Raw genomic sequence first — 24806 nt, forward strand, 5'->3', positions numbered from 1 at the left:
ATTTAACAGTCAGCGTAAGCCTTCTTCAGTAAGCCTTTTTCAGAAGGGGCAATATAATAGTAACACTCAAATACAGTTAAAAAAAATACACACTCTTAATATTTCCAAATCAGCAAGTACCCATTGTGGATGGCCCACAGACACTACCAACACCTTCAGGTGACTTCTATAGTTATGGTGCTGGGGACATTAATATATCACTGTTGCATTTCGAATAAGGTTTAGGAGTATTTATTTATTTGCATTTTCAAAGCGCTCACACAGCCCGGGGGCATCGAGGCGCTGTTACAGGAATATGTCTTAGTTGCATATTTAGAACGCTCTTAATACCCAGAGGTTTCTAAGTGCGGACCCGGGGAATCGAACCTGTGTTGCTTCGTGTCGTCTTGTTTCCAAGATGAGCGTGTTGCTGCTGAGCTATCGTCCCAGGGGTATGTTAAAGGAAAAAGGTTATTAGAACAAAACAAGGGATCACACAAATATTCTGAAGCAGGTAAGTACTTTTGGTAACCACCAATGCAAAGTTAGTTAACCCCTTCCTTGAAGGAAGCCAACACATAAGCAGAGGAGAGAAGAGTCATTCAGGGAGCCAGGCCAGCCAATGTAAGTTAGCAAAAGTCAAGGTGAACTGAAGCACTTCTTGTAGGTAAGTAAAAGTCTTGCACAATGTTTTAGAAGTCTTTGTAGGAAACAATAAATCAAAGTAGGATCACAAGCTGATTAGGCTTGCGAGGTAAAGAAGCTGTTAGCAACTCTACAGATGCAACCAAGACAAGTCTCCAACGAGGACAAGTGAGGTTACACGATAAGAGGTAAGTTCTCTTAGACTGTACAGTACCTTTAGGTTGAAGAAAAGTCCAGCAGATTCTGTTCCTGTGCAGCTCTGCAGATCCTGGTGTTCCTGGGCCTCAATCGTCGGGACAAGAGGGAGGACTTCTGGGGACTCCTACACTGCAATGGGACGGTCATTGATCGCAACCGGCAATCTTCAAACAAGTGGCACTTCAGTGTTTCAGCTCCTCGCGTCTATCGCAAATAGCAACAATGCGGTTCCTGGCTGTCGAGATGGACTTTCCTTGCATCTGGGGTCCAGTACTCTGTTGTGGTGGCTCAGGCTCGGTCAGAGGCGGCATTCACTCGTGAATCCCGCTAAAAGGCAAAATGGACAAAGGGACCAAACCTGGTTTGGCGCGCAGAGTAAATCTCAAGAAGGACCTTTCCACAAAGAAATGGCGAAAAAAAGACCAGGGCCATTTTGACAAAAATGGCACGCTTGGGTGCTATACTGCAGCTGCGAACACAGACCGCGGTAAAGGCACACCACGGCAGTTAAAACTTAACCAATGCCACCAGCCATTCATCGAGGAAAGGGTAACAGAAAAATGTTACATGAGAAGCTAGACAAAGGGGATACTAAGTAACCCCTCCAGCACCCTATTGTAACAGTGTGTGCTGGGTCTAGAAAGTTACAAATGTTAAGTAAAGTCAATTTCACTTCACTGCTCTTGGAAACAGTAGTTTATCCAAGAGAAGGTATTCAAACCTTTGGAAATCTAAAAGACTTCCTGGTGCCACTGCACTGAAGGTGCAGTATGACACAATGTAAAAAGATGATGGAGTTTGTCAGACTACACAACCAAAAGAAACACAGTCGCCAAAATCACATTAAAATACATGAGAGAGTGGGAAAAGGGGTTTCACTCTCTCCAGGTTAAAAATTCAAGTCCTCAAAATCCAGCAGAGTTGCTGGGGGTCTCTAAGGTAGAGAGGAATTAGCACATTTCTGAGAATTCTCCCTAACAGTCGCCCATAAAAATATTCTGCAAACCGCAGTCGGTGCAGATCTTGAAAAGAGAGGGGGAATCCTTCTCGTCCGACATGGTCCACGTGGTGTAGGCCTGAAGAATCTTCTGGAAGCCACCACGTAGATTGACAAAATATGCCCTTGCGGGGCACTGAATAAGCGGAAAAACTGATCCCCATTATTCAGAAAGTTGATCGACGGAGCACACAGGCTCGATTGACCCAAAAAAAAAAAAGTTAAAAAAAAAAAAAATACAAAAGTAAAACTTCAAAAAATGCGAAAAAGGCAGTAAAAGCCACAGAGCTAAGCACGAGAACTCCCAAGACTTGAACGTGCGGTAAAAATCTGAAGATGGCTGCCAGAGGAGGGGCTTAGGCGAAGGGCAGTCATTGGCTGGGGGTAGTATGACCCAGAGCTCAGTGATTGGTTGTTAGGAGCAAGACAGCTCAGAAATGAAACAGATTTTTTTTCTTTTACCGAGGATTCCCAGCCTGACGTTGGGGAATATTCATGAGCATGTGAATCCATGCCAGACCCCATGCTGGAGAAAGGGATACAGTGTGTCCCCTCAGAACTCGACATAAGGTGGTGTGTGCTTATCCCGCAAAATAAGTCAGGTAGAATAATAAAGTGTCCCTGTCCTTGGTAACGTCTATTCTTGCAAGGAAAAGAAAAAGGACAGCTCAAGGAGCTCCCAGCAACACTGCACAGAAAAGTGCTGTGCGCTGCAACAGTAAATTGTAGATGCCCTAAATGTTGGGGGAAAGCATAACTCCAAAAAGATGGTTCAAAAAGTGTTCCCAAAGGTAGAGGAAAAGAATGAGCGAGTGTGTAAAATGGATCCCACTCACTAGGGAGTACTGGTGAAAGAGTCCAGTAAAAAGTGCTGGAGGACTCATGAGTGCAGAGAATTAAATGAAAAATCTACTCCAACATTCTATTTTCCCCTTGGCCCCTTGGCTCCTATACCCATGTTTTGCCCAAAGTACTGTGCCACCTCCTTTCACTGAAGATGTGTCCTGCACCATTTCAAAGGAATCCCCACCTGCAACTACACAATGTTTTCCATTTAACAGTTGTTTTGTACTGCTCAGTCTTAGGTAAACACTGTAACAACAACACACCACCAAGGGGAGAACCTCAAGACATTTATTTGGAATCAACATCAAACTAAACCAAAAATCTCACTTTTACTTTGGGCTTCATTTCTTCATTTTCAGAAGCATCTCCAGTTTCTGGAACAGATGTTTCGACAACAGCCTCTTCTCCCTCCTCCTTATTTAGTGGAGAATAGCCTTCCAAGAGAGTATCAAACAAAACAATCCTTTTATTCTTGAAGAATCCATAAAAGTATGCATTGCTATGGGAGGAACGCTTCGAACCTATGGAAAAAAAGAAATCCTATTTAGAGCCATCAAATAATCACCCGATACTGGATGATTGAGTAGGACTACAAACAAACAATTAATTTGCTTAAATGTTACAATGATCTGTGTGCAATATGGCCAGAGTGGGCTATTGGTGCTGAAGAATAGACCATCATAATATCAGGAATATAGGCATTAGTATACATATAAACAGGTTTTCACATTTGTTCTCCTGAATAAGGTTCGGTCCTCAGTAGCTCAGATGGTATAATTTCCAGGATGTGGAAAAAGCACTTCCTAGATCAGGCTCTGTGGGACTTATTAAGAAAAATATGCTCTTATTGATGTGCAATACAAATATTTTTAATTTCAGCTTGTTCTGCCACAGGGAGCCAATGGGGTGTTTTTAATACGCATGAAACACTGACATTGTGAGAAAGGTTGAATTGCAGGCAAATGTCACCTTAGGAAGTCGAAGTGGAAAATGCTGATTGAAACATTCCAGCATTACTTGCCAAAGGAAGACCAAGCGAAATCATGTCTCTGCAGCATCTGCAGATGGTAGAGAACTATAGTGACAGCTATTTTCAGAGGATTCAAATAGATTTAGCTCAACCAACATCCATATTGTTTTTTTTTGTCATACAGCAAAAAATTTGTCATTAAAATGCATAACTCAAGGACATCTGATCAGAGCCAGTGAGAAGAATTTTAGAGAGATTGAGCTTGAACATAAAAAGTGCATCCAAACATTAATGGAATGAAGGCAGAAATATTGGTGTTAATCGGTTGGCATTTATGTAGTAAAGATGACAATAACCAGAAGCTAGTTCTCCAAAAGAAGTTAGAAAGTGGGACAAAAGTAACAACTCCTGTGGCAGGAGGAATAAGGTAAAGATGTAAAAGGACGGAACAGTGATAAGTGAATATCTGCGACAGGAAGGTCCTTAACTAGGAAAAGCCCGTTTTCTATCCCAATTTGGGGCAAGCTGCAAAATTCTGGAAGACCCCCTACCATATGCAATGTTTCGAAGAGGTCAGGCAAGAAGGGTTGTTTGATTAAGTTCATTCCTAAACATTTCTCAAATTACCAAAAACTAGGTAGTTTCTCTTTCATGTTGGAAACACGTGCTGGTATGGATCTAAAATGTTGCTGCATTTGACAACATTTATCCATTTTAGAGCTGTCCTTTTTAGCATCTTGGCTGTATATGGAAAGCTATGCATAGGCCTACAAATAGCCAACATACTCCAATCAAAGCTAATTATCGATAATGGTCAAACTATTTAGGTCTTAAATCTGGACCCCACCCAGTCAAAAATGTCTTTATAACCTGACAGAAGAAAGGCCAATGCCATTACCTGTAGCTTTCAAAGTGCATTAGAAGAAGCAGAGCCAGTCAGGCAGCAGAGGGCTTTCACAGTGCTTCAGGCAATTCTCCGCCAGGTGGGCTGTGCACTGCTGCAGCGTGGCCACTAGGCAGGCATCTCACTCAAGGGGACCCTGCGCTAAACCTCCAGTCCCTACATATCTTATACAGCAGCATCCCTAAGCACACTACAGAGGGATTCAAGATAGGGGACACAGTTTCTCCATTGTGGTCATGTGGCCCCATTGTTGGGGGCTGGTAAGCATGCTGAAGAAAGACTGGTGAGTCGCAGGGGACACTAAACTGAAGGGGAATGTTGGCCATCAACACACTAGGACACCAATCAATGCTCAAATGATGCATTTAAAAGAGCAACATTGCAGAAGACTGCCTGCTGAAGAGCGCCCTCTGCAAGATCACTCTGTCCCCCTCTACTTTGTTATTTTGAAGGGCCCTTGCGCTTCACGACTGCCACCCTAAGCCACCACTCTCTCGTTCCCCCTGCGCCATCACTTGTCATTTTGCTGGTCTAGTGGGTGTGCTGTGCGAAGCGTGACATTTCTGTATGTAGGTGCAAACACGACGCCCTTGTGTGTCACGTGCCCTCACCAACATGAGAAACACTGCATGTTGATGGGGAGGGAGGGGGTGTGATGGGACAGAAAGGGAGTGCCCAGGTGCACCGACGTAGTGTCACAGTACCAACTCAGACCAGACTTTGGGATGACAAAGCCATGTTAAACAGGTGGTAGCACTATCTAGATTAACAATGGCAAATGGTGTGGAGTCCCTTATGCAATGGCAGGTGTGTTCACATAGAAGAATGCTCCTGCTCCATAAATTAAGCCAAATTAGTTTCTTTCCAATGGGGTCTGTTGGGGAGATCATTGGTGTGCTTAATCCCCTCCCCTAGTGAGGCCCCCAGCACTTGTTGCTGGACTTCTGGAAATGTTCCCTTCTATCCTGAAGGAGGGGAGCCTTTTTCCCCTCCTTCATTCTTATGTGTTTTAACTTTCAGAACTCTTTTCTGTGTTTTACCTTTACTATGAGTCTGCTTTCCTCCAGATCTCTTTAAAGGCAGCTGTGTTTACTTTTGCAGCACACAGCTCCTTATGGGCAGTGTTGTAGGGAACCCTTTGGGTTCTCCTTCGAGATTCTTCCTTTATGCTTACTAACTACAGTTAGAAAGGATCCTAAAACGTTATACTACGAGAGGTTAGTAGACACCACTTTACTTGGAGTGCTAAGGGGATACCTAGTATCCCCCTCCTATCTGCTCCTTCGACTTTTAATAACAGACAACCCTATAGTTATGGCTGGTGGCAGTGGACGTGTTCTACCAACTATTGTGCTATTTCTTTTACTGCAGACTATATTCGCAAAAGGGTCACCTATGTTCTAACATGGTGGCTCCTTTATTTTTTCCACAATTCTATCGTGGTTTTTCTTTGTTAGCCCGCCTTCTACCATTCTGAGAGGGGGAGGTGTGTGTGCGCTTGGGTGTCCCCACCTAGGCTCCAGTGTGCCTGGGCAGGCAGGAAGTGGAGAGGAGTTAATCACTCCCCTGCCCTTTGTCTGCCTGAATGAAACCAGTTCCAACTGGGGGGCTGGCTGGCAGATTGGACAGCCACCCGCCCCTTTTTGTAAAATGCTAAGAGAGTTTGCAGAGTTTGTAGTGAAACTGAATAAAAAGGTGAGGTTTCTGAGGTGAAAGGCAAGTTGACCACTGGAAACTGAAGTAACGAAGCTGAAGACGACCAGAAACGCCTGCAAACCCTTTACATAAACGTGAAGCAACCACTGCTGTCCTAACCCCGTTTTTTACTCGACAGAGGAACTCTGCGGAGGACGCCTTCCCTTTCGGTGGCAGGACCAACCAGACCTGAGGCGAACTACAATTTGAGCCATCTCCCTTGGTGCAGTGCCTTTCCAGAGCTGCAGACCACGAATACCAGGAGACCTCCTACCCATTTGCAGTGCAATGTTTTCCAGAGGCCGAATCCGTCCAAGTCTTTGCTGAGCTCGAGGTGAACCTCCAGTGACACGATCCGACTCATTCAAGTCCCCCCACCCGAGTGCAGGACTCGGGAATCGAAGATGATGAACCGGGCGAATACTGTCCCTTGTTAGTGCTGAGAAAAAGGTGCCAAAACCACAGACTGGCAAACCGTGCCAAGGGTCCTCACTCGAGGGTCCTCGCTCGAGACTGCTGCTGAAGACATCCCATTCAGAGTCCTTCCTTTCGTCACCAGACCGAGGAATCAGGAGACTGGGTCGGTCGCTGCTGCACAGAGGAGAATGCAGCTACAAGCATTTTGATCTAACCTACAGTACTGTGGGGTAAAAGGTATTGCTTACCTTGATCTGAGAAGTCGCTCCAGAGTGACTTGAGTGTGTCAAGAGGTGTCCACTCTACCTCTGATCCAAGCAGCCGGCGGGTGCCCCTTTAGAGAGTCCTTTTGCAGGGTGTGCCTTGTTGCGTTATTTATCCAAGTAACTTTTACTAGAGACCAAAAGTATCCTGAGGAACTTTAGCTGTTCTGCTGCTTCCTAAGACTTTGAATCCACTCCTAGACTAACTTTTTCGTATAGTTAGGACTGGACTTTTAAAATGTTAGAAAAGATTCACCTTTTTCCTTCCTAAAAGACTTTATCTTATGTGGTTTTGCTAACAATTCCTGTACATCTTTGTCTTAATGCGAGGGCACGGTATTACCGATAATACGGTAGAACTGTCATTAGTTCAAACTAACAATTGTACCGCAAACTACTATCATTGAAGCAATGGCCTTTGAAAAGTGTTATTAAGAATTCCCATGTGTGTTGGTTAAGTTTTCTAAGTATTTATCTACCTTCCTTCAGTAAATATTATGTAAAAGCATTTCTGATGATTGTATCTGCTTAGATTCACATGCTGTGCATATAGTCTCCCACATCGACTCCCTGGCTCCTGCCCTTGCTGACTTCTTCAATCACTCCTTCGCCTCTGGAGTCTTCCCATCCCCCCTCAAGCACTGTCTGGTGCATCCCCTTCTTAAAAAACCCTCTTACGACCCTTCCTGCCTGGCTAACTATCGCCCAATCTCTGTCACTCCCTTCCTGGGCAAGCTACTGGAGAAATTGGCCATCTCCCAGCTTAATCTCCATGCCGAATCTGTTGGTAGTCTTCATGACCATCAGTCGGGCTTCAGAGCTGCCAGAAGCATGGAAACTGCTCTCCTGAACATCTGTGAGGACCTGCTCTCGAACCTTGACTCTAACACACCATGTGTTCTCATCTTGCTCGATCTCTCTTCTGCCTTTGATACTGTCAACCATACCATCCTGCTCAAACGTCTCCGTGTGTAACGCTCACCTGATTCCCGTAGAGGCGCCGGTCTTGACTGGGCGTATACCGTATCTTCAAAGGTGATGTGTAACACACGGCTGGTTCTTTGGGCTGGACCTCTGTGCACTGTATGTCTGACTCGAAGGGTAAGATGTCTGCAGATAGAAAATATGGGGTTAATGAACTGGGTTATTGAATGACTCTCTTCTTCCCTTTCTCTTCTCCTGTAGAACCCCAAAGGTTAACGCTCTCACCTTAGGTAAGTGAACGCCGTGCTCTCCATCTGCCTCGGGGCAGGGTGCTGGAACCAGTTTCTTCACTGGATAAGGGGAGCAGGCCTCTTGACTTCAGAGGACTGCTGTCCGTCGTTTACTGCACGAACGGTAAGTTTCGAGTAATTCTAATGTCTTTAAAAGTCTTTAGTAATGATGTCTCTTGTTTTGCAGGGTTCCGGCGATGGCGGATGAAGGGCTGAAGTGAGTTGAAGATGGAGCCCGTGTGATGAATAGAAGCGCCTGGAAGCACGTAAGTAAGCGCTTGTTGCCTGCTTCACGATGCGCTCTAACTGTCTTTTTATTTTGCAGGTAAAAGTTCGGAGCGGCTGCAGGGTGCCGGAATACCCACTGGGTTAGATGTGGAAAGGAGTAATGGCACGTGAGTATTAAAGTTCCCCAATGTCTTTAAACGCACCTTGTTTTGTCTTCCAGATGCGGGATGCAGCGCCGAAGGCCTCCGGAGCGTGCGAAGAGTTGGTAAGCTTTTGTCCTTCAGATGCCGGAATGCAGTGCGAAGACCTCCGGAGCGCACGAAGAGTAGGTAAGCCTTTGTCTTTCAGATGCCGGAATGCAGCGCGAGGCGTTGGTGACAGCCGATGGACCAGGTAAGTGAAGCGCTGTCACTGAAGCCCGTAATGCTAACCTGTTCTTTCTTGTCTTTATAGGTGTTGCTGAAGACTGGATTCAGGATGGTAAGCCTTTTTCCTTAGGCCCAGGATCAGATGCAGAAGACACGATGAGCTTTCTGCTGCAGAGGATGCAGAATAACGCAAAGCAAGATTCATCCATCGGGTGTGGTTTAAATAGCCTTCTGTAGTGCTTAGGTGTCTCCTTCCACAGCCACGCCTAGGTAAGAAAAGAGTTCCTGCTTTCCAGAAGAGTTCCAGTGTTCTGAACCTAGGGAGTGGCTCCTGCCCCACCCAACAGGAAAAGTAGTTCCAAACAGAAGAGGATCAGAGGCTCAACTGGCAGGCAAGTAAGCAGCATGGTCTGCTGCAGGTAAGTCCACCCAAGCATTATGAGCCCGGCGCTTCCAGCGCTGGGACTGGGCATGTTTATGAGCCTGGTGCCACTGGCGCCAGGACTGGGTCCAAAAGGTCCCAATTGGGACTGGTTGGCACTCGGAACCTGGGTTATGGATCTGCTTCCAAGGGAGTTGGGAAAACCCTGACCTTTTGGAAGCAGAGATCATGACACCGTGATAACCTGGGTATCACAGGTCAGGCTCTGGCGTGGCTGACCTCTTTCCTCTCTGATTGACACTCCCAGGTCCAAGTGGGGTCGTTCCTCTCTTACATCTTTTTCTCTACCTGTGGTGTCCCCCCAGGGATCTAACCTCTCTCCCTGGCTGTTCAACCAGTATCTGGCACTTCTTGCCCACCGCATCGCCGCTCTCTGCCCCAACTTTCAGTGCTATGCGGATGATACCCAGCTCATTTTCAGGCTACTCTCGGCCTCCTCTTCTCCTTCCCTCATCTCTGACTGTCTTTCTGCTATCCAGGAATGGTGTGCCGCAAATGACCTCTGCCTTAATGCCAGTAAGATTCTACTCATCGGCACACCCACTCCCGCCTTCCCTGCAGCTCTCTGGCCGACCTCTGTTGGCCCTCTTCCTGCTCCTCCCTGCAAAGCAAAAAACCTTGGGGTCATCTTCGACTCCACACTCTCTTTCTCTCCTCACATCTCTGATGTCTCCAAGAAGTCATACTACCAGCTACACCTCCTCTGAGGCATTCTTCCTTTCCTCTCCTTCCCCCAGAAGCTCACTGTCTCCAGAGCCCTGGTTCTCTCGAAGCTGGACTACTGTAACAGCCTCTATCTAAATCTTCCTGCCTCTACTCTCCGCCCTTTGCAACCCATCCAGAACAGGACTGCGAGACTTGTCCTTGGCCTCAAGCCCAGAGACCGTATCTCTCCAGGACTGCAATCGCTTCACTGGCTCCCAGTGGCTGCGAGGATTAAGTTCAAAACCCTCTGCATTGTCCACAAGGCCTTCTGTGGCCTTGGGCCAAAATACCTTCAACTCTCTCTTCCTAAATATCTTCCTTCTCGAGCTCTTCGCTCATCTGCCTGCAACTCCCTCGGGTCAGCCGCTTCTCCAAGCAACGAGTTGGGGGTAGCTCTCTCCGAAGCAGGGGCCTCCCTCTGGAACAGCCTTCCTGCCTCCCTGAAACTTGAGAACCATCTCCGGTTCCAGAAGCACCTCAAAACCTTCCTCTTTGCCTCCGCTTTCTCTCACCCTCTCCCCTGCTAAAATTACTGAAACTGCACTGAATCCACAACTGGGCCACTCACCGATCTCGGTCCTTGGCCCAGCCACTCTCCCCTGCTCTGCCTCCCTGGCAACCCCTGCACTGCGGGACTGTTCTCTGCATCCCTACAGCCCCCCTTCCGAGCACTTGTCTGCACTTGCCACCAGCTGGCCTTTAGTATTTATCTTATTATTCAACTAACCCTGTATTGCACTTTGCCCTCTCCCTTTCACCCTTGCACTTTTCCCTTCCCCTCTACCCTTGCACGATCTGAATGACAACTGGCCTAGTAGGATCGTTGTCTGTCTCCCCTTGTCCCCCCCCCCGCCTCGTCGCGCCTTGAAACACTTGTGTATAGGCACGTTACAAATGCCATATCATATCATAGTCAGACATCCAGTGGTAACAGCGGAGTATTGCATCTTGGCTTTCGAGCATCGAAAGGGGAAGTCGACATGGGCGTGCCTGTAAAACTATCCCTAACGCGACGTGTAGTGTACCCAAAATCCCTCACGCGTCGAGGTCCCTCCGATTGTATTTTTTCTGCCGTGAGGGAGCCTTATGACTATCGCAAGTAGAGAAAAAGCAGTAGACTACTATGTTCCTTCCATCTACGCGGGGAGGAAAGGTTGGCGGCGCATGTGAATCTAAGCAGATACAATCATCAGAAATGCTTTTACGGTAAGTAATGCATGTCTGCTGATGCTTGTTAATATGCTTAGAATCACATGCTGTGCATAGACTAGCAAGCAGTACCCGGAGTTGGAGGTGGGTTGTGAGAAGGAACAGTACTGAAAAGATGTCTTAGTACTGCTTGTCCCACCTGAGAATCAGACCTAGAGTGAGTGTCTAGGCAATAGTGTTTTGTAAAGGTGTGTACAGAACTCCAGGTTGCCGCTCTGCAAATGGACTCTAGGGGAATATTTGCAATGAATGCTATGGAAGCCCCTGTGCCTCGAGTAGAGTGTGTTCTAGGCTTGAAGGGCAATTCTCTCTTAGCAAGAGTGTAGCAGAGTGTGATGCATTTGACAATCCACCTTGAGATAGTAGATTTGGAGACAGTGTCTCCTTCTCTACCTGCTGCCACTGAAACGAAAAACTAGTTTGTCTTTCTTAGTGGTTGAGTTCTTTCCAGGTAAAGCATGACTGCCCTGCGTACATCTAGTGTGTGCAGGCTTCTTTCCGCCATGTTAGATGGGTTCTGGAAGAAGGTTGGTAGTTCTATGGACTGGTTCACATGGAACTTTGAAATGAATTTAGGCACAAACCTAGGGTGAGTGTGCAGAACCACTTTATCTCTGAACTGTAACGAAGGGGTCTAGAACTGAGGGTCTGTAGTTCACCGACTCTTCTTATGGGAGTGATAGCTATTAAGAAGGCGGTCTTATAGGTAAGATCCTTAAGATTTGCTTTATGCATGGGCTCGAAAGGAGACCCCCATAAGTCTAGTCAAAACCACATTTAGGTCCAATCGGGAGCCGGGTTAGAAATGAGGTCGGAGGGGTGGGGGGGGTGAATTCTTTTTACTCCTTCCATGAAAGCCTTAATAACTGGTATCTTCCACCACAACACCTTCTGTTGTGACATAGCGTAGGCTAAAAGAGCAACTAAGTGAACCTTTAGGGAGTTAAAAAACAGGCCTGAGTCTAGTAAACGAGTCAGGTACAATAAAATGTGTGTAGGAGAGCAGTCAATGGGGTTGATGCTCTTATAATTGCACCAGATGACAAAGTGCTTCCACTTACTGGAGTAGCAATATCGGGTGTTAGTTTCTTGCCTCTCCAAGTATGTCCATGCATCTCTGAGGGAGTTAGAGGTGCCCGAACTCTATGACCTCAGGAGCCAGGCCGCTTAGTTCAGAGTTTGGGGGCACGGGTGAAGTGTTTCTCCCTTGTCCTGAGATAACATGTTGTATGGACAAGGTAGTTTCACTGGGGGAGAGAGAGAGAGACATCTCCATCAAATGAGCAAACGAGGGTTGGCGGGCCCACATGGGTGCCACCAATATCATGGTGACTAGTTCCTGGTGCATCTTGTGCACTATCTTGTTGAGTAGGGGAGTCGGGGGTGGTGGGGGGGGGAGTAAACACATTTCCCTGACCATGTGATCCAGAGTCTGTTCCCCTTCCAACAGTTCTGGGGGTACCTGGAGGCGTAATCTTGGCATTGAGTGTTCTCCAGAGTTGCGAACAGGCCTATCGCTGGGAAGCCCCATTCTGCAAAAAACGTTGGAGACGATGGATTTGTGTAATCGCCATTCGTAAGCCATGGGTAGCGGGAAATCACTGCTGAGCACGTCTGCCAGAAGATTGAGTTCCCCTGGAACATGTTGTGACAACAGGAACATGTGTTTGAGAGCCCATTTCCAAATGTACTGGGACAGTTTGGACAGCCCTGGAGAGTGAGTGCCCCCTTGCTTTTTCAGATAGTACTTTGCCATGGTGCCGTCTGTCAGGATCAGGACAGTCTTTCCCTGCAGCTGTGTCTGAAAGGCTTTCAGAGCTTTGAATATTGCTAACAGCTCCAACAGGTTTTATTTGGTTGGATGCTACTGTAGTGATACACGAAATTGCAACCTTGCCAATCAGGGCTTTAGATGACAGCATTAGCCGCTGAAAGCCAATAGTGTATTCAAAGTATGTGCTAAAAATGCTGACAGTAGTACAGGCAGGGAGGGCCCCCAGCTATGTAGCTAATAGGTTTTTGGAGTGTTTGGAACATCATGGCACCTATATAGCGCTTAGATAGCCAGTCTTAAGCGCTATAAACACTAAGCTATGAGTGCATGCCTTTTAGAGCTTGCAGATGGGGTTAATACATCCCTGCTTCCCTTAGAATATTCAGCCTCACTAACGTTAGCCCTGGCTCCAAGCTAATCTTCCTTTTCTCTGGGAAGGTACTGATAAGACATTCCTCAGCCAGCGCAGATGGGAACAAGGGAGGGGGTAGGAGCGAGCAGGGAGCATCTCAGAGAGAGCTGGGTTTTTTCCATGAACCAGCCTCACAGAGAAAGTTCTGGAACTATGCGTCATGGTGACTGACAGCAAGAGATTATAAAACATCCATGCACACATGGGATCAGGGGGAGATCGCCTGTGGACTTGATTCGTGCAGAAACAGGTGCCCGGCATTGGCTCATACGGTGTCCTTCAGCATTGTCCTCTGAGCGGGGCTTGTTTACAGCTAGCTTATGAGGGCCCAAGGTCTCCCCAGTGCTGCTTAAAGGGACGTAAGACTGTGTTTCTCTATGTTTCTCTATATTTCTCTATGTTTCTCTATGTTTATCTAAGTTCCATGTTTCACTATATTTTGCATTGCTCTTTGTTTTATGCTTTGTAATATTCTCCAACTTGAATCCCAAATGTATATGAAATTCACTGCTTAGAATAAATATGCTAACACTTTGAGGGTGTCATTTGTCACTTGCATGAGATCACTGCTCAGCACAATAGAACCTGTATTTTGGGCTGAATTGGGTATTTTTGCTCTCAAAGGGCTGGCCCCGAGGAAGATTTTGCCCAATATCAAGACATTTGGTGGCAGCTTTGTGGGATTTGTGAAGAGCAGTGCCATGACATGACAAATGGTGTGAGAGAACACAGTGTAGAGTGGGGAGCAGGCTGTCGCATTTCCTTGATGGTCTCACTGCAGCTCTGAGACTTCAAAAGGCAGCAATGTTGTGTCGGTTTGCCGTGGCCGATAGCTTGTGTGGTTAAGACTCCCTTCAGTAAATCAGTCGTGACTGACTTATTGCATGGGATTGGTGCCAGGGAGTACAAGGCAATAAACGAGCGGGAAATGGCTTTGTTTAAAGCACTCCGATGAATGGTTAAGAAAGATGTATGCTCAATTAGAAAAAGAATTTTATCATGTGGTTTCCCAGTTTAAAGTTGTAATTTGGAATGCATAATGAGACGGAGTTCTCATCTCTATTCTGTCATGAGGGCAGGAAAAATAATTGCAAGAATTTGACATGCAAATTGTGAATAGTGATTTAACCATTGACTCAGCCCCAGTGTGCTAGCGAGTGGGGGCTGTAATGTTCGGAGGCGAAGGTTCGTCTTTTTTGATATATGCTTTTGAAGGGTTGGCATTCCTGAATAATGAGGAAGGGGAATGAGCCATGCTTAGGAGAATGAGTAACATCTGTGCTGAGAGCCTAAAGAGTTTTCTTTCTTTTGGCAACTGTAAAATTCCATGTGCTAATGGTGGCAAATTCTGTTTAAAGGAAACACACTAAAATGGTTATATTGCATTTTAGGCTGTGCCATGCTTATATTGGGTGAGAGACTCACTTAAAAGGAAAGTGAGTGAATGTTATTTGGATTTTCGATTTTTGTGTACTGATTTGAAATTGCAGAACCAGTTTGCAATGGTTGGGGGGAAAAACAATTTATATTTTTCTAAATTGCCCCTGGAGTATTTTTTGATCCCATGCTATGCCATGGATTTGTGCTGTTGCCTTATAAGTGATGTATGCTTTGGAAATAGTGACCTGTTGACTGTGATACATGGGGAAAAATGTTGTTGACACATTAAACAGCCCACAAGCAATAGAGTGTGGGTTGTTCTTGCAGAAAAAAAAACGTGCAGGGAGCTGCACTAAATATGGCATTTTTATTTTTTAAATGCACTGAACTGAGTGGTTATAGTTTGGCAATGGTACAACAGAATGAAACATCTGTGTGTGATAAGATAGCACAAAGATTTAATGGGTTGTGAGTTCTCTTGAAAGATCGCACATTACAAGAAAAAAAAGACGCTTTGACATTTTGCAAAATTACATGGAGTAGAAAAATGATAAGAAAAGTGCCGCTTTTGAAAAACAAGAGTCTTGCTGTGTGTGCAGAGCTTGTGCCTTGAAGCTGTCTTGGGTGAGGTGCGTGAAGGCAAACAAAAGCAGAAACAGTACAAGAAAGAGTTAATCTGGATGAATTGTCTGAAACGAGTGAAGCCGCCACAGTATAAGAGTTATAGGCAAAAGAGATAAGCTGCGTGCTAATGGCGCTGCCAGGTGCACACGAAAGATAAACATGCCTGCATTCCTGAGGAAGGGGGAGCAAAAACAGAGAGCTGTTCAAAAAGTAAAGAATTTGCCCAGTAAACTGTGGTACGGAGCAAAGGCTTCATGCAGGATGGCAGACGGGCACATCACATCTGAACATTTACCTATGCATCTGTGAATGGGCCAAGAAAAGACAGCTGCCCATTCCAACAGACATTACTGTGCAAACCGCATTCCCATGTGATGTGATGTGAAGTGAAGTAAAGCGCTATTGCTGTCCAAGCTGCATTCCAATGCTCCATGTGATGTGAACTGAAGTAAAGCGCTGTGCACTGGAGAAGAAACCTCTAGGCGCTTTGAGAAGAGAAAATACACATCTGGCAAACTGCAAGCTACATTGCCAGGGGATGGAGTAACTGACAAAGACATTATGGCATTCCAGATGGAAGCAAAACTGACAAAAAGTGCTTAGCCGTTTTGCAAGAGACAACATGCAGAGCGGGGCTTTGAAGTACAACATGAACACTGCACATTAGCCATGATCCAGAAGCCACACGGCTTAGTGCAAGAATGAATGATTTGTTGAAGCAACAAAAGAAACTGGCTTAGACTATCGCACTCAAAGGGGTGGTTCAAAAACAGCAAACGCCCTTTGAAAAAATGACAAGTGAAAAAACCAGAGGCTTGAAAAGACACTGCTAAGAAAAGAAAGATGAATAAACAGCTGTTTGTGCAACTGCAAGCGGTATTGGACTGAAAGACTTTACCTTTGAAAAATGGAGTGATGCCAGCAGGGCAAACTGAACCAAGATCATGAGACACTGGAAGCAAGTTGGCGCCTGGCATTGGTGATCGCTTTGGTGAAAAAGAAAAGCATTGTGCGACCTGGGTACTTACTATATGGCTTTGTAAAAGCACAGATCAGTCTGAGGTACCATTGACCAGCTATGATTGCATTGCACAAATGAGTTTGTGATTAGGCAGTTACACCCCGTATGGTTGAGTGTAAATAAGCCCCCAGAAACATGCAGAAAGGTGATAAATAATTGCAGTAGCAATGACAAAGTGTGTAGTTACCTGATGAGACCTTTTGAAGATGGGGGTGGTATTATGGGAAGGGGTGGATAACGCTGATATTGAAGTTTTGATGAAATCCTAACATTTCTGTTTGTATTTTGCCTAGGCAAAGCACGACAAGACATTTTACAATATCAGGAAGTTAATATACAGTTTGTGGGTGACACTGATCAAAGAAGGGTCAGACGCATTCTCAGAGAAAGCGAGCCACTGCGACATGCTATTTCAACTTTAACGTGCCCTGCACCGCACTCAATGCTGTAACCTGCGAATAGTGTCCAACAGAGTAATAACTTTTGCTGAACTGGCACGGTGCAGACTTGGCTAATTATCAAGTATTTGATGCTACACATTTAAATGACATGTTTTGCCCTTTCTTGTTTAAAGGACTATGGACAATGAATTATGGACTGTAACATCAGGCACCACATACAGCTGTGTGACACAGCAATTGAATGCTAACACATTGAAAAATGGTTTTTAAATGCACTGTTGAGATGAATCTGAAAAAACCAAATGGTTTTACTCTTCCAACTGAATGGCTTTAACCAGAGATGTTTTGTTTTTTGAAAAAAAAAATATTCTACATTGCACGTAGGCAGGAGAATGATTTATGAACTGTTGGGGCAGCAGAATTATGCAAGCAGGAGCGTAATTTATTTTGAGATAAGATGGGTGCGCACATCAAAGTCACCTGTGCGTAGGTTAAGATTCTTAATTGAAGTAATGCTGCCAAGTGTATGAGCTATAATTTGAAATGGTAATCTTTGAAACACTGGATACTTTTACAGCCAGCTTAAGGCAGGTAAATGAAACCATGACTGACTTGATGTTTGATTTTATGACACAGAGTGTGACACGGTTTTTGTTAAACCAACCAGTTTCATGTTTTTGTGGGGACAGCTGTCTCCAGCACACTAATGCAAAGAGTCACCTTTTGATTGTAAACATTTGGAATAATTCTTTGGAAAAGCGCTACAAATGAGTATCCACATGGAATTGCTAGTGTACTGGCCTAGGCACATTGTCAGGCATCTTTTGTCACTGAATGGATACCATTTGTTTAATTTGTCTAATGTGATGTTTTTCTGACCAAGAACTGCAGCGAGTGTTCTCGCCAAGATTTAATGAACTATAACTTGACTAAATGAATTTTTTCCATGGTGTGATGAAACAGCCACTGCCGGATAGTAGTATGGTGTTTGTGGCTAAAGTTATTATTGTATATGGTAGATATCCCACTTGAAGAAGGGTATTCTCCAAGTCACAGAAGGTAGACACTGTGAACCTGTTAGATTTTCCAGTAGTAAGACAACATGTAAATTGTAGACTGGTAATGCACACCTTCATTATTACAGTGCTACACTTAGACATAGATTTATCATGAGGCAATGTTTCCTTAGTACTACCAAGCTGCTACAAATGGAGTCCATTTCTATGGCCCATCACTAGAGTGCGCGTAGCTAGGGAGCTAGATTCATTAATTGCAGGAGCTTTATATGCTTGTGACATAGAAACTGTGCACAATAAGCTAGCCACTATGGGTTCTGATGCCAGCTCTGCTATAGAACTTCTGGCCTAGTGGGGCCCATTGATATGCCCAGCACTGCTACAAGTATTGACAGCCAATTGAAGATAACAGAATTTTAGACATGAAGACATTTTTGTCTGCCATAGGGCAGGTCAACAAGACTGCTAAATACACACGATGCATTGTATGGCAAACATTGTTAAATCAGCAGGTGTTGGCTTTTTACTGGGTGGGGGCAACCATCCTCCACACACTGGCACGCAGAGCTACAGTTACCAGCATACATATGGATTGAATTGCTTGCTTTTTGATTGCATGAATAACACATGCCATGCTTTGATGTAAATTAGTAGAATTGTTTTTATTTAGACAACCTGGTGCCCATGGGTTCACCTTGTTCACGAAATTAGATGGTTTCTGGTTGGGTTCCACCTACCTGGGGGAAGTGTCTAGTCACACAGCCCATAGTCACGCTTGAATGCCCTGGGATCAGGGGGAGGGTAGGCCCTTAGGGTGAAAGGCTGCCAGGTTTTAGAATTGGTAACCATACATAAATGCAATAGTGCATTATAGATTAGACTACACTGGATTGCCTTGACATTTTAACTGCATGCTGCTTTTTAACTGACAATCAGTTATACAAAATTGATTTAGGTATTTTTGTGTAGGCCAGGTTTTGGCTAGAGTAAATGTCCATGTTCACTTGGCATAGGTATTTTTGTGTAGGCCAGGTTTTGGCAAGGGTATATGTCACTGTTCACTTTGTGTACATTTTTGTTTAGGTAGTGCTTTACCTTGCATGCCACGCTAACTAACCGCTATAAGATAGTTTGCTTAAACCTCTTGCAAAGCCCCAAGGTCTTTATCACTGCACTAAATACTATGTTGATAGGTATTAGTCAGCATTTGTCGCACAAACGTTGAATAGGGGTGGAATGTAGTGATACACGAAATTGCAACCTTGCCAATCAGGGCTTTAGATGACAACATTAGCCGCTGAAAGCCAATAGTGTATTCAAAGTATGTGCTAAAAATGCTGACAGTAGTACAGGCAGGGAGGGCCCCCAGCTATGTAGCTAATAGGTTTTTGGAGTGTTTGGAACATCATGGCACCTATATAGCGCTTAGATAGCCAGTCTTAAGCGCTATAAACACTAAGCTATGAGTGCATGCCTTTTAGAGCTTGCAGATGGGGTTAATACATCCCTGCTTCCCTTAGAATATTCAGCCTCACTAACGTTAGCCCTGGCTCCAAGCTAATCTTCCTTTTCTCTGGGAAGGTACTGATAAGACATTCCTCAGCCAGCGCAGATGGGAACAAGGGAGGGGGTAGGAGCGAGCAGGGAGCATCTCAGAGAGAGCTGGGTTTTTTCCATGAACCAGCCTCACAGAGAAAGTTCTGGAACTATGCGTCATGGTGACTGACAGCAAGAGATTATAAAACATCCATGCACACATGGGATCAGGGGGAGATCGCCTGTGGACTTGAATCGTGCAGAAACAGGTGCCCGGCATTGGCTCATACGGTGTCCTTCAGCATTGTCCTCTGAGCGGGGCTTGTTTACAGCTAGCTTATGAGGGCCCAAGGTCTCCCCAGTGCTGCTTAAAGGGACGTAAGACTGTGTTTCTCTATGTTTCTCTATATTTCTCTATGTTTCTCTATGTTTATCTAAGTTCCATGTTTCACTATATTTTGCATTGCTCTTTGTTTTATGCTTTGTAATATTCTCTAACTTGAATCCCAAATGTATATGAAATTCACTGCTTAGAATAAATATGCTAACACTTTGAGGGTGTCATTTGTCACTTGCATGAGATCACTGCTCAGCACAATAGAACCTGTATTTTGGGCTGAATTGGGTATTTTTGCTCTCAAAGGGCTGGCCCCGAGGAAGATTTTGCCCAATATCAAGACAGCTACTTCTGGGGACCAAATGCTGTGCACCATCTGCTGAAGCAGGTGAGCCCCTCACCCCGTAAGAGATGCATCTGTCGTGAGAGTGGCTTCTACTGCGGGGGTGGTGAAGGACTTTCCCTTCAAGAGGTTTTCCCCTCGACCACCACTGCAGATAAAGAACGAGGGCTGGCGAGACAACCACTAGATCTTCCCATTGTCCGCTGGCCTGACACCACTGGCTGTTGAGCCACTCTTACATTGGACGCATGCGCCACCACGCGTGAGGAAGCAAATAAAAGCAGGACGCCAACATTCCTAACAGTCGCATGGCCTTGCGCACCATCACCTCCTGACTGGCTACATATTGAGGGATTTGAAACATGTTTTGGACCCTCTCGTTGGAGGGGAAGACAAGGCCGTCCTTTGTTCGAATTAGAGCCCCTAGGAACGGTTTGACTTGACTGGGGTCTAAGCTGGTTTCTTCTTGATGGAGAATCCCAGGCTGAATAAGAGGTCTATCGTCTTTGAGTGTTTGACAGGCATGTTCCGTAGGAAACCCCTCTTATGAGCCAGTTGTCGAGGTAAGAAACTGGGATGGATAGCCTGCACAGGTGTGCCGCTGCCACTACCTTTGTAAATACCCTAGGTGCTGAGGCAATGCCGAAGGGTAGTACTTAGAACTAATAGTTTTTGTCTTCTATCATTAATGAGGTATTTTCTGTGCGCTGGCAACATTGAAATATGAAAGTATGCATCTTTCATGTCCAATGCTGCCATGTAGTCTACCTGTGTGAGCAGGGGAATTACATCCTGCAGAGTGACCATACAACATTTTTGAGGTTTGACAAATTTGTTTGCTGGGTGCAAATCTAGTACAGGCCGCATGGTGAGATCCTTTTTGGGTACAAGGAAGTACACTGAATAAATACCCTTGTTTACCTGTAGAAGAGGTCCGACTTCTATGGAGCCCTTTTCCTGTAGGATCTCGACCTCTTGCAGCAGGATGCGCAGGTGTTCCGGCCTCAGGAGTCTTTATCGTGGAGGTCTGAATTGGGGGGGTCCAGCAGAATTCTAAACAGTTCCCATGGGCAACGGTCTTGAGTACCCACTGGTTTGGAGTTATCCCCTCCCATGCTTTAAGAAATGTTGTCAGGCATGTGAGGGATGGGAGGGGACCCGGATCTGCAGGTCATTTCTGACCCGAGGCTGGGGAGCCTCTAGGGGTGGAATTCCAGTCCCTTCCTTTTCCACGTCGTTGACCTCTCGGGGAATACGGGGTGGCGTAACTGGTCCTCGCCGAAGGGTTCCAGCTATTTCCAGCACCATATTGGTTCTGAGGGGGATTGGCCATGAAAGGAACGTCGAGAACCACCCCCCTCTTCTTTGGGAAGGCCTCTGGGAGATTTGATCCAGGGTCTTGAGGGTGTCTTGTTCCTTCTTAGCTGTCTCAAGCACCTCATCAACAGCTTTCCCAAATAAATTGGTCTCCTCCACCGGCTTATTTATTAATGAAGCTTGGGTTTCTGGTTTGAAACCAGAGTTTCGTAACCAGGCATGCCTCTTTAGGAGGGTACCTTGTGCTATGGTCCTGCAAGCTGTCTCTGCAGCATCCAAAGTATTCTTGAGAATGCTGTAATTAACCTGTTTGCCCTTAGCTACAATGGAAAGCAGGCAAGCCCGCAGCGGTTCAGGGACTTCTTGAAGGCCCTCTTTTAGCATATTCCATTGTGCGTCTGAATAGCTAGCCAACAACGTGGTGGTGTTAGCTATGCGAGTGGAAAAAGCTGCAGCAGTTGTGACACTCTTCAAAAGGTTATACGCGTTGGTGAACTCCTTGTTAGGGGGCGCTTCCCCTGTGGACAGTAGGACCCCGCTCTTTTCCTGGTTGTAGTTACTACCAGGGAATCTGGAGTAGCATGTCCCCTGATGTAGAGGGGATCAGAAGGGGAAGGGCAAAACAGTTTCTCAACTCTAGGATTGACAGTCCGTGTTAGGGCAGGTGTCAACAATGAAGGAGCCAAGCGTCCTTTGATTGAATTCAGCAATGGAATAGCTTGGATGGCAGGTGGCTTTCCTAATAAGATGTTCTTGACAAAATCAGCCTCTGGTACAGCTTCCTGGGTAGCAATCTGGAAATGTTCTGCTGCCCTCCTTAAGATAGTGTTAAATGCCATCTGGTCGTCAACTGGGGAGGCCTGACCAGGAGGTGGGATAGGGAGGGTGCGGTTTCAGAGGGGGGAGGAGGGGTAAAGAGTCAATGCACAGGGCCGTCCGGTTCTAGTGCTGGGGTAGGTGATGCCCAGGGCTCAGGGTCGACTTGCTGGACGTGGTCATCTTCTCAACCCTCTGTGGGGTCAATGGGATCACCCACAGGGTCCCCAAAGGGGTATTCATCTTGAATGAATTGATCTATAGGGACCTCATCATCAGTGAGGTCATAAGACTCTTCCTCCAGAAAGGAATTAAAGGTCTTTTGAAATGTTGGCACAGGAGTAAAAAGGCTCTCCTCTCGAGGCCTTTTAGGTGCAAATTTCTCTGAGAAATCCACAAATCTCTCTAACTCATTCATATACCCCTCAAACTTCTCCCTAGTCCATAATGAGGAGCCAGAGGAGTCTAGAGATGGAAAAGGCTCTTCTAGTTGAGCCTCTTCTTCTCTAGAACATTAAGTTTTTACCCTTAACGTCGAAGAAAGACACAGGGCTCTCTGAAAAGTCTTTGAGGTGCCGGTAGTTGCGACGTGTCCTCGGATGTATCTTTAGGCCTAGCTTTCTGTTTCGATGAATCCTTAGGCCTATCTTTAGGTTTCGATGAGTCCTTCGACAGTTCTCCTTGATTTACCGCCGAAATGTTCTTAGCGATGCTTTCGGTAATACTTGGTGTCATAGGAAAGTGTTTAGACTGGGCCGGTGGTTGCGCGGTTGTTTTCAGCATAACCGGGTCCTTGTGCGCTCCGCCGGTGCCTTCTTCTGAGGCGTTTCAATGGTCGCTTGAATATTGGGTGGTAGCACCCTTTGATTTAGATTGCCCGGTCACATGCCGCACCTGCGGTTGCAGGGAGGGCTGCTGATCATGACGATCGGTGGGCACTGCCGAACTATCCGGTGTGCCCATTGGCACTATGGAATGCTTCCACTTTTTTGTCAAAGACAGACCGGGGGTTGTGTCTTTAGTGTGCGTCCTTGTCGTGGGGATGTTCAGTCCCCATAGCAGGACTCGCGTGCCTGTTGGGGACGGACGACGCAGAGCGAAAGCGCTCTGCCATGAGGTCAATGGCCTCCGAATTGGAGCTCTGGTCGTCACTAAGCCCTTCATCACACTCGGTGGGGGAACTGCTCTCGGCCTGCAACATTCCGTAGGCTGCCCACCGTTTAAAGACAGCATTCTTTTAGGGTTTTGGGACGCAGGAGCTTACAAGCCGCCTAGTTGTGGTTAAGGGGAAGACACCTATTACACTTAAGGTGTTTGTCTTTCCAAGGGAATTTTGCCTTGCATGAAGGACAAAATCTAAATGGAGTCCTGTCCATAGCACAGGAATAACACAGTGACGACAAGACCAAGGGAACAAGAAAAAGGAAAGGGAAAGGCATTCTTAAAAAGGAAATGTCCACCCCAACCCCACTCTCCCTACTGTGTAGGCCTGCCAGAAGGTCCAGCCACGTGTCAGCAACGCGGACTGGATCAACTGCCGTCAAAGGTCCGTAGAACACGCTTCGGCATAGGTCAGGAAACAGCCGTCGAAGGAAGTGACGGTAAGAGAATATAATAAGTATAACAATATAGCAATGTCTCTGGAAGAGCTCCGCATAAGGCGACCAGTACACTGGGTGGAAAAAAAAACAATCTGAGGGGCCTCAACGCGCGAGGGATTTTGGGTACACCACACGTCACGTTCGGGATAGTGTTACAGGCAGGCCCATGTTAACGTCCTTTCGATTCTCGAAAGATAAGATGCAACACTCCACGATTACCACTGGATGTCAGACTATATGCACAGCATGTGATTCTAAGAAGATTAACAAGCATCAGAAATGTGCATATTTTAATTAAAAAGTATCTTTGTGTTTTTTTGAACTATTGTACTTACTGGGTTCAGTGTAGTTACCTACAGCTCACATCTTCGGTCTATATTAAGCCTGGACGCTCTGCCACTCTACCAAGGTTCCTTAAATAGTACAGACTTATACTAAGAGTTGGGAACCTGTATGCCAAGGGATAGTGCCCGTGCATGCCAGTGCTCTCACTTTCCCATGGGGAGCAGGAGCTCCCCCCTCTTCCAGCTGCAGGAGCAGCCCCCATCTACATTAGGCACTCACCTTTGTGAGGTAAGAGAGAGAGCCCATTACAGAAATTAGATGCGCCCAAGATCTCCAGTGCCTTAGATGTCCAGACCGCATGCAATTGTTCACCACTTGCTTGCAAGCGCTGACCGTCATCTACGATCAGCGACATCCACCTCCAGAGCAGCAGATGTCTTTTCACTGAATTGAGGCATTTCAATGCACAGTGATCGCTGCCATTCCAAAATGGCCACCTGTGTCGTTTCGTCACCTCCAGCAACGCTACACTGATCTGCTGCCATAGCTACGGCCTCCTGAACACTGCAGGATCCCGATTGGCCCGTGCTGCAGCCTTAATCCAGCCTAATTCGCCAGCAGGCAAAAGGCCGGCCCTCCCCCTAAGGCAATACCCACAAGGCTACCCTGTTCCGAGCCTTCTGAGCCGGGCGGGATAAGGCGGACTTTACCGTGACTATTTACATACATCCTGAGTAAATCGGCAGCATCACTTGTGTTCAAGCTATTTTTTCCACTAGCGCACCCCGAGCCCAATCAAAGCGAGTATAGTACTGCCTTATGGTCGGCTCTTCCACGCTTGTGCAATGCTGCATCTATGTCTC

General features: G+C 46.1%; 1 protein-coding gene across 1 annotated transcript in view; it reads right to left on the minus strand.

Annotated features, from left to right (window-relative positions):
* ZMPSTE24 (zinc metallopeptidase STE24) overlaps window positions 1-24806 on the minus strand; it is a 413896-nt gene that overhangs the window by 149972 nt on the left and 239118 nt on the right. The window contains exon 7 of the mRNA XM_069610066.1: window positions 2993-3186. Within this exon, the coding sequence (XP_069466167.1) occupies window positions 2993-3186 (194 nt within the window). The remainder of the gene's footprint in view (window positions 1-2992; window positions 3187-24806) is intronic.

This window comes from Ambystoma mexicanum, chromosome 8 (assembly GCF_040938575.1).
Source record: "Ambystoma mexicanum isolate Mex_15411 chromosome 8, UKY_AmexF1_1, whole genome shotgun sequence".
NCBI lineage: Eukaryota > Metazoa > Chordata > Amphibia > Caudata > Ambystomatidae > Ambystoma > Ambystoma mexicanum.